Source organism: Aspergillus pseudoviridinutans (genome assembly GCF_018340605.1).
Source record: "Aspergillus pseudoviridinutans IFM 55266 DNA, scaffold_6, whole genome shotgun sequence".
NCBI classification, from domain to species: domain Eukaryota; kingdom Fungi; phylum Ascomycota; class Eurotiomycetes; order Eurotiales; family Aspergillaceae; genus Aspergillus; species Aspergillus pseudoviridinutans.
In genome coordinates, this window is record NW_025091286.1 from 1,390,624 (window position 1) to 1,404,920 (window position 14,297).

Sequence of the window (14,297 nt, forward strand, 5' to 3'; positions counted from 1 at the left end):
ATCTTCAGTTCTCTTGAATCCCAAAACTACCACTACCAATCACAGAGACTACTCAAAAAAACCAAGGCTTAAGACCGGGCCCGTATCGTTGCCCAGGGACCGTCATCGGCACGGGGACAGTACCTCTGAAAACATCCAGCATATCCGTCGATTCGTTTGCTCCTTTGCCACCGCTGTTATCCGGGACCTTGTCCGATGGACCCAGTTTATCAAAGACAGGGACGAGGACACCACACTCCCAGTTCCGGCAGTTGAGCTTGGGCTGCTTGGTTGTTCGGTCTTGGACGAGACGGCCCCTTTGCGCCCTAGCATTAGAATGCTTCTGCTTGATTTCCAGGCGGGATCAGGTATGCACTCACCACGCGCTTTCTGAGAGATTTGCACTCCCTACGTATGCCCATCCTCGACACTGTGAGTTATCCGGTAATCGGATCGGCTCATCCGGTCTCATGAATAGTATCTGGAGAGCAAGACGTTATGAGATAGGATATTAACTCTAAGAGGGTGAGCGTACCTTGTTATGCATCAAAAGTCCCGGCCGCCGACTCTTACAGTCGCGCAGCACATGGCGCGGGAATTTTGGATTCTCGTACCATTTCGACTGGAAACAGATTGTGCCGGCGCAGTCTGGGCCACCTCGCGATTGCTCGATGGTCGTCTGCGAGGGGAAGTAGACTCGGAAGCGATCTTTGCATTCTTTAGCGGTGTTTTTGTGAATGAGCTGGTCTGTGTCGTTGGGGTTGCGCGCGGGAAAGGTCTTGGAGGTTCGGAGGGTGAAGTCGGTTATACCGTCGTCTCCTGGGATCATTTTAAGTCTTCTGTCAGGATGGAGCGGAGAGAGTGCTTACCTTGGGAAGCGAGGTATATTGATCTTAGGAATTCGTCGGTGAGGGATCCTACGGAGGATGTCTGGGCGAGGTTAGTCGAGGAAGTCTGGATCTTGGGACTGCACATACGACGAAATCAATATTGATCGGCTTGGAAGTTTGCAATCCTAATGCATTGACTGCACGGCCCAAGCCGCAATATCCCGTTCTTCTCCATGCATTTCCGGTGTGTGACCCTCCGCTGTGCAGCATCAGTAACATTCTAGAATAGCACGAAGGACTCTTACATAGTGTGAACGAGCATAATATGTAACGTCTGGCTGAAGTCGTACTCGTCGAGCTTGGAAATGATATTCTCTTGCAAAGTACTCGCTCTCAGGAAGTAAATCAGGTCTTCCTGAAAGGCGGTCTTGGAGCCCACTGCTGGTGTGGTTGCCTTTCGGGGAAGATCGATGAGAAAAGCACTCTAAGCTAGAGTCAGCAATCGTACTGTAGATGGTGCTGCTCATCCCTACGTTTTCCATCACACCACCCATCTCGCCCCAATCATATGGTGTCAGATTCGCAGTCGGAGCTACAATTCGTAGGTATCCCGGGTGAAAGAGTAGCATCAGTTTCGAGTGCATGCAGTTGACCTGCCCTTCCATGGGCGGAAAGCACAATCTCAGGTTGCTCATCGATGCGGTTTCTGCCTCATATTGACGTTTCTGATATCCGACTTTATCAGTTATTGACATTCCACGTAGAAATAGATAATGTGTCAATCACCGTCAACTCATCTTTAGCCTGCATTACCAGGTGAAAACGAGTGCGTTTCGTATCCATCTTTGAAAAGAGCCATTCCATGTCCCACAGAAACGAACTCAAAACGGCTAGCTCTAAATCACTGCTCTGAAAGACCTCCTCGATTGTGATATCGTCGCCTGTCCGTGGGCAGTACTGCGCGTAAGTCTTTTTGACAACTCCCTTTGGGAACTGTACAGCTGGTGTCCGAGAAGGATTGGGTAAGTCTGGCTTCGACTTCGCAGAGTCATATCCTGCTTGAGGGACGCCAATCTTTGATGCGTACTCTGTCGATACCGAACCACTGCTGCTTTGACGTGCCGGCTGATTCGATTCATCCTTTGAATATTTGGCCTGACGATGATCAATGGCCTCAACATCATCCGCTTTTCTCTTCGCAATGCGGGCGAGGCGTTCTTCCTCCATCTGCTTTCGATTCAGGCCCAGAAGCCCAGAGGGTTGCGAAGGCGCGTGGTCTGCTGCAGAACTTTCTGTCTTCGGGGGTGGGCCATGTTCTTTGTGACCGTGTGATGGATTAGGTGAGTTCTTTTCAGTATCCTCAGAGTCTTGCAGGGACAGCGCAATGGCTCTCTTCAGATCTTCATCTTCATCGTCTTCGTCTTCAACATCATCTCCATCCTCATCAGCATCTGTATCAGACCCAATAACTGATTTGGACTTTGGAAAAACAGGAATGACTTCATCATCATCTGATTCTGCAGTAAGATCGACGACATTTTGCTGAGGTTCATCAGCTGGATCAGCACCATTATCGTGAAGGTCCCTCAACGAGGCTGCGATGGCTGCTTTAAGGTCTGGGTCTGTCAAATCTTCGGGCTCCATCTCGAGTTGACCCAAAATCACAGACTGCAATGAGCGAGATAATTTAAAGATGCAGAAATGAGACAAAATCGAGAGCAGCCATTTAGTAGATACTAGACACTCCCAAGCGCAAATATGCTTGGCAAAAACTTGAGGGGTTTCAAATGAGATGGCAATGTAGCTCTTGTTTTCGACTTCTGTAAGACCGTGCTGTGAAGCCTGTGATTGTTTATGGTAAGACGTCACATAAACGGGATTTGGACACTACGCGTCCCACCAGTCCGTGTCCAGCTGACACTGTCGCTATGACACCGGGTGAATATGTATTATATTGCCAAAATAGACAACAATCTGCGACGACCAAAAAATGTAGAAATCATGGACAGTTAACTGGTGGCCAGAGTTATCTGCTCCTTGAACATCAGAGAGACACGTGACTGTCTCCGCTGCTGAAGGTCAAGAGAACGTCCAGAGTGTGTCTTTAACTATGGCATTCGTAAATCAAGTCTGCCGAAAAGGAGGTCTCTAATGTACGGTTTATAAAGACTCAAGCTGGCTGAAACCCAGGTAGATTATCTAGTATACGTTCTCAAGGTTTTACAGTGCGAGACCATATTTTAAAATCTTCCTGCAGCACAAAGGTCCAGGTGGCATAAAACTCAGCATGGAATATGCTCATATGAAATGAGTGAGTTCAGATTCATTTGTATTGATCATTAGTCTGAAAGTAGCGGAGCTCGCACTGTCCTAGGACACTAGAGCTCTCGGCGCAACAATAAACTCACATACCCTCACTCCTTTCTCTCAAAGGGTTCACAACTGTCTGTCCTCGACAGTTCATCTTCAAAACACGAATACAACTCTCTGGTGCCATTCACTCAGGAAGAGCTGAAGCAAAAGGAGCTGCCAAGATGGATCCAGACGCACAAATCCAGCAAGAGCAAGAACTCCCCGAGAGCGAAAAGAAAAGCAAAATACAGGCTCTTCTCTCACGGGCTCAGAGACCAGAGGTGTAAGTCTCCTTGATATGATATATCTCTGATTGCTGACACGTATGTCTCATTTCATCACTCAGACTGTTGGTGCAATTCTTCAGACAAGTATATGATGAGTACCTGGGGACGTCCAATCTTGTCAAGCCAGCTGAACCGGAAACCTTCGAGGATGTAGCTGTCAATGAGGGTTGCAAGATGGTGAGAGGGAGTCTGATCGTGGGCAACCGGCACCTGCGATGTCACCTTCTCCGTCTGCCGATCCAGGTCCGGTACAGAATTTATGAATTCTTGTTCTGTCATCACAACAGTTATGTCGAGATAGGCGGACCATATAACCACCAAATCGGGGATTTGGCAATTCTCAGGACCTCGCATGTGTTTTACCATGAAGCATCTATCGCACTGTATCATTCCCTGGGTGATCGACTGCTCTTTTTCAGAAATTACGGATCGAAGTCAGCTGATTTCCTCAGACGTCAGCCAACGCCGTTGCCTTGCTGCCGTAACCGAGTCTTCCAGCAATGGTTGGAATACCCCTGTCGTAACAAAGAAATTGTGTGGAGAAGATCTTTCAGGAAAATCGTGTTTTTGATCGGAGCATCCGAGCCCCTGCTGGCAGTTCAACGTCGATGGGCTTTTGCAGAGTTCATCACCACTCTAAGGATGAGCGAGCCCCTCAGAGTCCACGAGCTTTCTGTCGTTGTGTACAATCAATGGAAAATCCCCGGATTTGATGAGGGAGACCTGGTCCGCGCTCTGTTCAGTGGCGGGATTGAATTTCTCGGAAGGTTGATCTTCAGAGGCCTGGCCGAAGACGAGACCGAACGCCTCACTCAACTCATCTTTGCGCTCAGAATTCCCAATTTGACGATCGAGCGGATCAGAACACGCGCATAGGAGGAGGAAGTCTCCATAAATCTGTGTAAGTGACCCGCTTTTTGTTGCATGCCTTCTTCTGCCACCTGTTCTCATTTGATGTTCATTGAGAATATTGGTTCGAAGCTCAGATGCATTGAAGTACAAGATCGATGATGGCGAAAAAGACCTCACGGTCAGCCTCTGCACTTTCGAGTCCAAGACCGACGACAAGTAATCGCTTCTCGTCAGGTGTCTTTGTTGCAATAGCACTTGCAATCTGGCGTGCATAGAGCTGACCAACTGTTTCATGTCCAGGAGCTCGACCCCCAAGCAGCGAGGTGGCCATCAAGCGACTCATTGGAAGAAGATCATCATCAGCTGGTTCAGACAATGTATGAAACCCCTGTGCCCCTGGGTTTTTATTCTCTAGCGGTACATGCAGCTGAACCATGGGTTAGCCTGAGAGACTTGTAGGAGGACACGCTGAGCTACGGACCCAATGCCCAAGTCGGCCATTTTGAGATATGGTGACCAGGATTTTGTCGCTAAATTGGACGCACGTCACGTCTGTTTTTATGCCATTTACCACTCCAGCGACCTGTTTCGTGGCAGCAGGAAAAGGAAGGTCCAGTGGCACCTGGAGGTTGTCAAGATCAAGGAGATTGGACATGACGAATAGTACTGAGTATTTAGTTTCGGGATGCTAAAAATAAGAAATGCCTCTTCAGCTGATTAAGAGAACTTTTGATTTCAACTCTACCGCAAAAATACCGAAATAAACAAATGAAGCCGGTGATCAGTTGGCAGATGGTCTGTGATGCCGCCTTGTGGGCGGTGAGATTTATATCCCCACTGTCCGGCAGAATCAATTTTCTTTTCACGTTTCCTTCAACAGCAAGAGGAGTAGCAGTCACAAAGTCAGCCATTCTCTACCGTTGTTCTTCTAAATTTTCTTCCCTTTGTCTCCGGGCTGAGGCAAGGGAATCTCGTCGATATTCACAATGCCCAAATTTGTCCCTCGTCAACGAAAGCAGAAACATCGACAAAACAATTCAAACGATGCTGCGGTCGACACAAATGCTTCCGAGATACTGCCCATCTCCAAGAGCGAAAGGGAAGCGAAAAAGCAGAAACTCCGAGAGGAGCTGAGGGCGCAACACACGAAGATCTCTGCGAAGAAGCAAAAGCGCTTGGATAAATATATTGTATGTGAATTATGATTCCCTTGTGGATCCACGGATGTCTGCGCGGATTTAATTGACCGTCTGGGCAGGAAAACAAACTCAAAAAGGAAGAGAACGTCGAGCTACTTAAACAACTTGAGAAGATCAAAGTCGATACCTCCGCGCTCCAGAGCTCGAAGGAACTGGGAAAACGGAAGAGAGAGGACGAAAATATTGTGCCCACGACCGCTCCAAAGGCTGTTAGTGCGTCGCAGAATCGGGTTTCGGATTCGGAATTGTCGGGCGATGAGACAGACGACTCCTTTGTCGACTCGAAAGGAAGTTCTAAGCGGAAGCTCGCCGAGACTGCCCCTGCACCACCGATTCCCACCCCAGCCGTTGGTGGCGGTCTCAAACGCCCTCTGGAACTCGGTCCGGACGGTTTCCCAGTTCTGAAGAAGCGGAAAAGAGCGCCCAAGGTCAAACCGGTAATCGTATCCTTGCCGGAGGTGCCATGGGAAGGATTCGATTCAGATGATGGAAATGATAGTGCTGGTAGCAACGATGAAGAGCTGGAACACTCCGAGAGCGATGCCGAAAAAGAGTCTGTGCAGGATGGAGAGGACGAAGCATCTTCCGACAATGATGAGAGCGATGATGGGGATAACGGCAGTGATAATGAGGATAATGACGAAGAGGACGAAGAAGATGACGACGACGAGGAGGATGAGGAAGACGAGTCGTCAGCAGAAACCCGGATCAAGCCTCGTCAGTCCGCGTTCAAAGACTGGGCAAGACAACAAATCAATGAGGTTGTCGGCTTCAAACCTTCTGGGCCTGTTACAGCTGAGGAGCAGCCGTTCGTTCCTGAATCCAAGCGACCCGTCAGGAACACCGTCGCTGAAGAGGAACCGCTTCCCCCTGAGCTGCAAGTCACCACAGGCGATCCAAACCGCAAGGCATTCAGTGTGCAAGTTGACCGTTCGGAAGAAGTTCAAAATTCACGGTTGGGACTGCCCGTGGTCGGCGAAGAACAGAAGATAATGGAAGCCATCTACAATAATTCATCCATCGTCATCTGGGGTGCTACTGGTAGCGGAAAGACCACGCAACTTCCTCAGTTCTTGTTCGAGGCCGGTTATGGACACCCCGACAGTCCCAACCCAGGTATGATTGCAGTGACACAGCCCCGCCGAGTTGCTGCTGTCAGTATGGCCAAACGTGTGGCCGATGAGCTGGGACAGTACTCCGACCGTGTTGCTTACCAGATTCGTTTTGAAAGCAACGTCTCCAGCAAAACGGCCATCAAATTCATGACGGACGGTATCCTTATTCGCGAGATTGCCGAAGACTTCGCTTTGAAGAAATATTCCGTTATCGTAATCGACGAGGCCCACGAACGGAGCGTCAACACGGATATCCTGATTGGAATGGTTAGCCGTATCATTGACCTGCGGAAAGCCATGAGCGAAGAGGATCCCTCCATCAAACCCCTCAAACTCGTAGTCATGTCTGCGACTCTGCGAATCTCTGATTTCACGCAGAATGCAAGTCTATTCCGTCAAGGCCCACCGCCACTAGTACAAGCAGAGGGTCGTCAGTACCCCGTGAACATACATTTCGCGCGACGGACACATCGCGACTATGTTGAAGAAGCCTACAGAAAAGTCTGCAGGGGCCACCGCAAGTTACCTCCCGGAGGCATGCTCGTGTTCCTCACCGGACAGAACGAGATCAGACATCTGGCTAAGCGGTTGAAGCAGACCTTCAAGCCCACACAAAGGGGAGAAGCTACACAGGCAAAAGTACAACTCTCCGCAAACGATGCACCACTCGAAGCGGAGGATCTGGACCTAGGGGGTGCAGACTTGTCTCATCCTGGCAACGAGGATGATGACAGTGACCTCGAAATTACCGGCTTGGATGAGAATCCTGAGGAAGATGAAGAGTTCAATCTCGGGGAAGAGGCGATGGATTCCTCAACTCGAGTGCATGTCTTGCCGCTCTACTCCCAGCTGCCCACAAAGGAGCAACTGAAGGTTTTCGAACCGCCACCGGAGGGTTCTCGTCTTATCGTCCTGGCGACCAACGTCGCCGAGACCAGTCTTACGATTCCGGGCATCAAGTATGTCTTTGATTGTGGGCGAGCCAAAGAAAAGCAATACGATCTAGAGACCGGTGTGCAGAAGTTCCAAATCGGTTGGATCAGCAAGGCTAGTGCAAACCAGAGAGCTGGTCGAGCTGGTCGAACCGGTCCAGGTCACTGCTACCGACTCTATTCTTCAGCGATCTACGAAGGTGAATTCGCGGAGTACACCGACCCTGAAATCTTAAGAACACCTATTGAAGGCGTCGTGCTCCAGATGAAAAGCATGGGTCTTCATAACGTGATCAATTTCCCTTTCCCTACAGCTCCTAGTCGGCAGGGGCTGGCCAAGGCTGAGAAGTTGCTGAAGAACCTTGGAGCACTCTCCGCGGACGGTAAAATCACTCAGATTGGGCATCGCTTGTCCACATATCCGCTATCACCGCGGTTCGGCAAAATGCTTCATATCGGCCACCAGCACGGCTGCATGCCATATGTGATTGCGCTTGTCTCTGCCCTGGCCGTGGGAGACTTGTTCATCCCTGAAAACCAAATCGATCCAGCTCCGTCAAAGGAAGAGGACAAGGGTGACGGAGTTTATAAGAACTCCGATCGTTTGGAGGACACGGCTCGGGAACAGCGCCACAAGGACTACGCCAGAGCACAACGTCTCTTCAGCAAGCACGATGATACTTCGGACGCTTTGAAGTATTTGTCAGCGATCTGCGCCTACGCTTATGCCTCAAATGGGGACTCATTCTGCGATCAGATGTTCCTGCGGGCAAAGGCATTCAAGGAGGCCACTCAACTTCGGCAACAGTTGACCGATATTGTACGCGCAAACAACCCTGGTCTGATCGGAGCGTACGAGACGCGCCTGCCTGAGCCAACAGATAAACAAATCAAAGCGCTGAAGCAAATTGTGACCGCTGGGTTCATCGACAACGTTGCAATCCGCGCCGATCTGGCGCCTGTTCCGCCCGAGATGGACCGCACACCGAAGAGAGCCATCGATGTCCCATACCTGACGCTCTTCAGGTCTCGAGAAGGACGGGCGACAGAACTTCAGGAGAAAGCCGTCTACGTGCATCCGTCGTCTGTTCTGGCCCGCCTTTCACCAAAGGAAATGCCGCAGTACCTGGTCTACTCTCATCTCCAGCAATCAGCGCCTTCTGTACTGTCCGATCAGGTCCCGAGGATCAGAATGTATCCTCTTGCGGCGCCCAGCGGACTGCAGCTCTCTGCTATCGCGCACGGCACGCCGCTCATCGAATACGGCAAGCCAATTGGCAAGATAGAACCGATGGACGGCGTTCCGCAGCGCCGAGCATGCTGGGTCATTCCATCGCTTATTGGCGAAGCTGGCGGCACCTCTTGGCCCTTACCGGCCAAGAAGGTCATCCAACGGAAAGATATAAAGGACGGTTGGGTGATTGAAAAGTTCACCACCTAAGATGTATATAGTTTTTGGCAGGCTGGGAGCAAAGATAGATAAGAGTCATGCTTGACGAAATACAATGCATACCGGTAATAATGGCCTTTCTCTCATCCCGACCAAAAAAAAATATGCAGCATCACCTCAACACCCTGAACGCCCTGGTAACCCATATGAACGAAAACAACTCAACCTAATACCGCTCCCTATCCCTCTTCTTGGCTTCGTAATCCTTCCTCCCACTCGAGATCTCCCCCGTCTCCGTATCCTCCCGAATCCCCAACGCCTTCCTCAACCTCTCGCTCTCCTCAATCTTCGCCTCAGCAAGCTCATGCACCTGATACGACTTGAACTGCCTCCTCTCTCTCGGCGGCAGATCCCGCTCCCTATCCCTAGGCCCACGTCTCCACGCCCTGCGCTCCCTCCCCTCATCCCTCTCACCATTCGCCCCCGCATCACCCTTCCGATTCTCCTCCTCCTCCATCTCCTTCAACAACCTCGCCCGCAACGCCTCACACCGCTCCTCAATCTCCTCCTCCGACAACACCTTGCCCTCGCCCTCGCCCTTCCCCTCCTCAAGCCGCTCATTCTCGTCCTCAAGCCGCTCCCTCTCCTCCATAACCTTCACCTCGACCGCGCGCCGCCGATCATGCTCCAGAATCTGCTTATCAGGCTGCCGCTGCTTAAACCCGCGGTTGGGATCGTTGGCATTGGCGCCCGAAACGGGCGGGTAGGGCGCGCCGTAGCCTGCGTTGCGCGGCTTCATGAACGCGTAGTTGCGTTGAACGTAGCCCGAGGTACCGCTTCCGCGGGGAGTGGAGAGGCCGACGTTTGAGGACATAGTTGACGACTATAAAACTGGGATGTGACGAGTGGTTTATGGCAGGTGCAAGAGAAGACGTGGTTCTGCAGAGGTGTTTTGTGGAAGACGGACCGCGGTGAGTGGATGGATGTCTTCCGGTCGAGGAGGACTGGAACGAAACAGTGAAGCGCAGTGTCCGCACAAAAATGTTAAGCAGGACAGAGTAATGCGCTAGATATTGAGTATAAGGTGACTGGGAGAGTTAAAGACACTCTGCGCAGCGCAATGCTTCCGATAGATTGAACTTACGACTAGTGGCAAGCTCCAGTTCCTGCGTACATGATAGTACCCACGGTCACGTGATTGTTGCCCTTGATAAGCACCCAAGCTGGAATATGAGGAGGATAAGAAATTAGCTGAAAGATGCAGCTTCTTGACTGAGTATTTATAGTTGTTATATTAATTAGGCCAGTTACACTGACATATATGTCGCACAGGACGCGTTCTGATACCCATGTCTTTGTTATGGAATGAACCAATTCTCCACTATTGCTCTTCTGCATTAAGAATACGTGAATCAATCATAATAGCTTTGCAAGCAAACGCTTTTCATTTGAACAGACTGTATAGCGAGACAGAAAAGTCACCTCATGCGCCAGGCAAGTCTCATGTAATCTACCTATTTCCAGATTCCTGCATATGCCCATGATCCCGTATCGAACTTCACCAGGTCAGTCAAGCGCGATATTCCAGTATCCCTAGCTCACCGTTGAAGACGCCGAACCATCCTATTTGGACAAAGAAAGAAGAAACCATTCACAAAACTTCTCGAGACGTATCCTCATTTTCATCACATCACAATTTCAAACACAAGACGAAGACAAACGATTAAGAATGTAGGAAGGTCGAACATGAACCAGTGAAGCTCCCACCATGACCCTTGAATTTTGACGCCGTCATGCCATGAATAATAATGGCTCGGGAGAAATATCGAAGAAAGAAAGCCGGAAACTCATATATCCCTCAGAGAGTTCCCTGTATGTATACGCCCATATTAAAAATAGAGTTGGGGTTTCGAACTCATGTAAAGACATAAAAGGAGCAAATATTCGCACGAAGAAAAGTGAGAAAATTAAGCAAAGAGCAGAGTTTGAGGTCTGAAGCAACTTTAGGTGGATCCGGACACCGGCACAGAGCCATCGGGGTCGGCAGAGGCAGATTCGGACACCGACAAAGGAGTCACCGTGCTTTTTGCAAGGTTCTTCGACTCAGCAGGACCGTGTGTATGACCCTGGTTGTCAGTAGGAGGAGGTGTAGGCGGAGCCGCGCCGACAACGGGAGCTCGGCTGTCCTCTAGATCGTTGACAAGGCGCTTACTTGGCTGAGGGGAGGATTTGTGGGAGTGAGGAGGAGTCGTGGACGAAGCCTGAGGCAGGGAACTAGCACCAAGCGTCGCAGAATCAAAAATCAGCTTTTCGATCGCAACGATTTGCTTTCCATAGCTGAATTTCTTAAGCTGGCTGAGCAAAGGCCGGATTTGGTCGATGAGAGCCTCTCGTTCCTCGCCCTTCAGCTGACCAAGCACTTTTTCTAAAGCGAGGGTTAGCAATTCCACGCATCGAAACGAGAATCCGGAAATACTCACGAATCACGTAATTTCCGTACTGATCACGCATCAAACCCAAGAGAGGGCTCTCGCCTCTCTCGTTCGCGGAGGTCAATGTGCCGATGATCTGCCGACGCTGCGACTCTTCACCAAATTCGATGCTCTTTTCGACGACATTGCTTGCAAATTTGTGCTTCGAATACATGAGCAGTTGTGACAGTACAACGTTGATCATACGGGATCTATCCTTCTCTTCGCCATTTTCGATCACGTGTTGAATGACATAGTTTCCGAACTGATCTGGGATGAGGTGAGCAGTGCAAGCATGAAGCTCAGCCAAGATGGATTCGCGGTCTTCTTCTTCACAGTGCTCAAGCATGCGCTGGATGACCCGGCATCCATATGGGTGCGCGGCCAGTCTGCTCACTTGGCCTTTGAAGGCGTTGATGATGAATTGCACGTATTGAGATGGAACTCTTTCAATGGCCTTCTGAATGACATGGTTACCATTCTGGTCACGGACACACTTGAGCACGTGGTTCTCGAGCTCTTTGACCATGGATGCCTGCTGGTCGGTAAGGATATGTTCCAACGCCTAACCAACCATTAGCCTTAGATGCACGATAAAATCCACCCTTTGAACTGAAGTGGCCTTACCTTTTGGACAACGCGACACCCATACATCTGGGTGGACAGGGCAAGCACATGGCCCTTCATTTGATTGGCAAGGATCTTTTTCTGGGATTGGTTGCCATGTTCGAAGAGCTTTTGGACAACATAGTTGCCAAACACGTCTGTCATCAACTGCAGGCAGTTGGGCTGGATTTCGCGGAACACCTGCTCTTTCTCGTCGCTATTCGCAGTCTCCAGCTTCTGTTGAATGAACCTTGAACCATGCTGATCACCACTGAACTCAACGATGTGGTTGTAAATGTCCTGCAGGGAATATTAATATTGGTTTTAGAGTCCGGGGATAGTACGAGAAAACGGAAATACATACCTTGAGCTCGTATCGCTTATTTCCCTTGCTATTGGCTCGAAATTCCTCCAAGAGTGGGCTCCGCACCACTTGGGCAGGGTCTTGATCACGATGGCCCCTGGGGATAATACCAGCGGAGCCCAGTCCACCAAGCTGCGCAACAGGATAGAATCCTGACAGGGCGTTGAGCCGTGCCGCTTGATATCCCGCAAGATCATACGCAGGAGCATTATATGGAATACGTTGCAGAGAATTTGCAGTACCGTGGGCAAGATCCTGATCGTGCTGCATAGCACGCAACTTCCGCTCCAAGGCTAGAGCCTGGTTTTCGCTCAGTCGGGAGGCAGACCCATTCCGATAATGCGTTCCAGGGACCGCGCCGGCCTCAAGAGCAGAGTAAAAGTTGCTCTCCATCCGCGCGATATCTGTGGGAGAAAGTGAACCTTCACCAATACGGGATCGGCCGGCGTGGTGTCCTAATGGCAAGTCGGGCAAACCATCTCCCGCGTAGCCCCCGGCTGCTTCATAGCTGGATTCGTCGGCAGCGCTTTGATATTTGAAGCGTTGCAATGACCCATCATAGGACGAGTGGGACAGGTAGGGCGGACGGCTTGCTGGGTGGCCCGAAAAGCCAGCTTCATTCAGCTGAAGCTTGTTGATTCCAGCACTCAGATCCATGGAGGAGCCTCCAAAGCGACCCTCAAATCCCTGGCTTTCAGAATGAAATGACGGGTGGGAGGCGTGGGTGGGTCTCTGAGATGTAATTGATGCGGAGTTGTGGGACGCATGAGCAAAACCGTTACGAGCCAACGGCTGCGCCATAGTGTCTGGCAACGTCTGTGGTAAATTAGACATTGTGAGAGACCCAGTTACCTCATCGGGCCGAGTGGTGTCCAGAGGGGCAAACGCTTGCTTCATAGGAAATCCCGTTCCGACTGGGCTTCCTCCGAAGGCAGAGTTGGGATGCCGTCTACCGTCGCCGCCTCGGAGCCCACCAAAGTTGCCGAATGACAGTCCGTCTCCAGATGGAGAGATCCCGTCGGTTCCAGCGTTCAGGTAAGTTTTGTGGTTCCCTCCTCCAGCGGACGAGCCGATTCCAGAAGATCTAGGTATGGAGAAATATGATGAGGAATCAGCGGTCTCCGACAGAGCGGGTGCACTTCTGTCATTGGGCCTTGTCGAAATGGGTGAAGCAGTCATGCCGTTGTTTTGGCCTCTGGACAACGAAGCCGATGTTGTGTTCACTGTGTTCCAGGGCAGATTCGGCCGACTGTTCCATCCGTCAGATTCAGAGGAAGGCAGCAGTGAGCCTGACCCTGACTTTCCTTCGAAAGCAGTTTCCGCAAGATTCTGATCTTCAGGTTATATCGTCAGTTCAAAGGTTCTGTGCAAGGATAAAATAGAAATACCGCGAGCTCGATCCATCAACTCACCATCGAATCCACTTCCCAGGTTATTGTCGCCCCAGATGTTGGAGTTCCAGCTTGACTTTCCAGACCCGAAACCCTTGCCCATACCTGCATGAGGCCCTCGTGATCGGTCACTGTTCATACCCGATGCGGACATGTTTGTAGCTCTGTTTGATCGTCCCTGTGTCGCAGCAATCAATGGTCTGTCCGACTGAATCCTGCCATTGAGACCTACATTATGTACCGTGGCTGAGTTTGCTGCCATGGCAGAGGCCATTCCACTGTCACCACCAAGGATAACAGATCAACAAGTATCCCGACGGGCCGCAAAATATTTGCAAGTAATCAAGGCCAATATCAATATCGCCCTTCTATAGTTGCGCACGAATCACACAGACCCGTCACAAGCGAAAGATATCACGACGCAAAGAAGAATAAGCCGATTATATGCCAACCCGTATTTGCAGATGGGCACGAGCTGCCTGCAATTGCGGACACGAAGGTATAAAGCTGCACGAGGACCAGTCATACG

At 50.6% G+C, this 14,297-nt stretch overlaps 5 protein-coding genes across 5 annotated transcripts; 2 read left to right on the forward strand and 3 right to left on the reverse strand.

Annotated features, from left to right (window-relative positions):
- Nucleotides 1–52: 52 nt before the first annotated feature.
- Asppvi_008909 (uncharacterized protein) lies at nt 53–2,453 on the reverse strand (the record flags this gene model as incomplete). Its single annotated transcript, XM_043304774.1, has 8 exons — nt 53–296; nt 360–460; nt 515–798; nt 849–909; nt 957–1,068; nt 1,115–1,293; nt 1,343–1,534; nt 1,596–2,453. The coding sequence occupies 8 exons, from the start codon at nt 2,451–2,453 to the stop codon at nt 53–55; spliced, it is 2,031 nt and encodes a 676-aa protein (XP_043160709.1).
- An 890-nt stretch (nt 2,454–3,343) lies between these two features.
- Asppvi_008910 (uncharacterized protein) lies at nt 3,344–4,324 on the forward strand (the record flags this gene model as incomplete). Its single annotated transcript, XM_043304775.1, has 2 exons — nt 3,344–3,444; nt 3,529–4,324. The coding sequence occupies 2 exons, from the start codon at nt 3,344–3,346 to the stop codon at nt 4,322–4,324; spliced, it is 897 nt and encodes a 298-aa protein (XP_043160710.1).
- A 962-nt stretch (nt 4,325–5,286) lies between these two features.
- On the forward strand, nt 5,287–8,987 carry Asppvi_008911 (ATP-dependent RNA helicase ECM16; the record flags this gene model as incomplete). The annotated part of the gene is made up of 2 exons (XM_043304776.1): nt 5,287–5,490; nt 5,559–8,987. 2 exons carry the CDS (start codon nt 5,287–5,289, stop codon nt 8,985–8,987), a joined length of 3,633 nt encoding a protein of 1,210 aa, XP_043160711.1.
- A 175-nt stretch (nt 8,988–9,162) lies between these two features.
- On the reverse strand, nt 9,163–9,810 carry cwc21 (U2-type spliceosomal complex subunit CWC21; the record flags this gene model as incomplete). Its single annotated transcript, XM_043304777.1, has 1 exon — nt 9,163–9,810. One exon carries the CDS (start codon nt 9,808–9,810, stop codon nt 9,163–9,165), a length of 648 nt encoding a protein of 215 aa, XP_043160712.1.
- Nucleotides 9,811–10,939: 1,129 nt separating this feature from the next.
- On the reverse strand, nt 10,940–14,042 carry Asppvi_008913 (mRNA-binding protein PUF3; the record flags this gene model as incomplete). Its single annotated transcript, XM_043304778.1, has 6 exons — nt 10,940–11,361; nt 11,417–11,972; nt 12,035–12,313; nt 12,378–13,711; nt 13,790–13,946; nt 14,001–14,042. The coding sequence occupies 6 exons, from the start codon at nt 14,040–14,042 to the stop codon at nt 10,940–10,942; spliced, it is 2,790 nt and encodes a 929-aa protein (XP_043160713.1).
- Between the last annotated feature and the right edge of the window lie 255 nt (nt 14,043–14,297).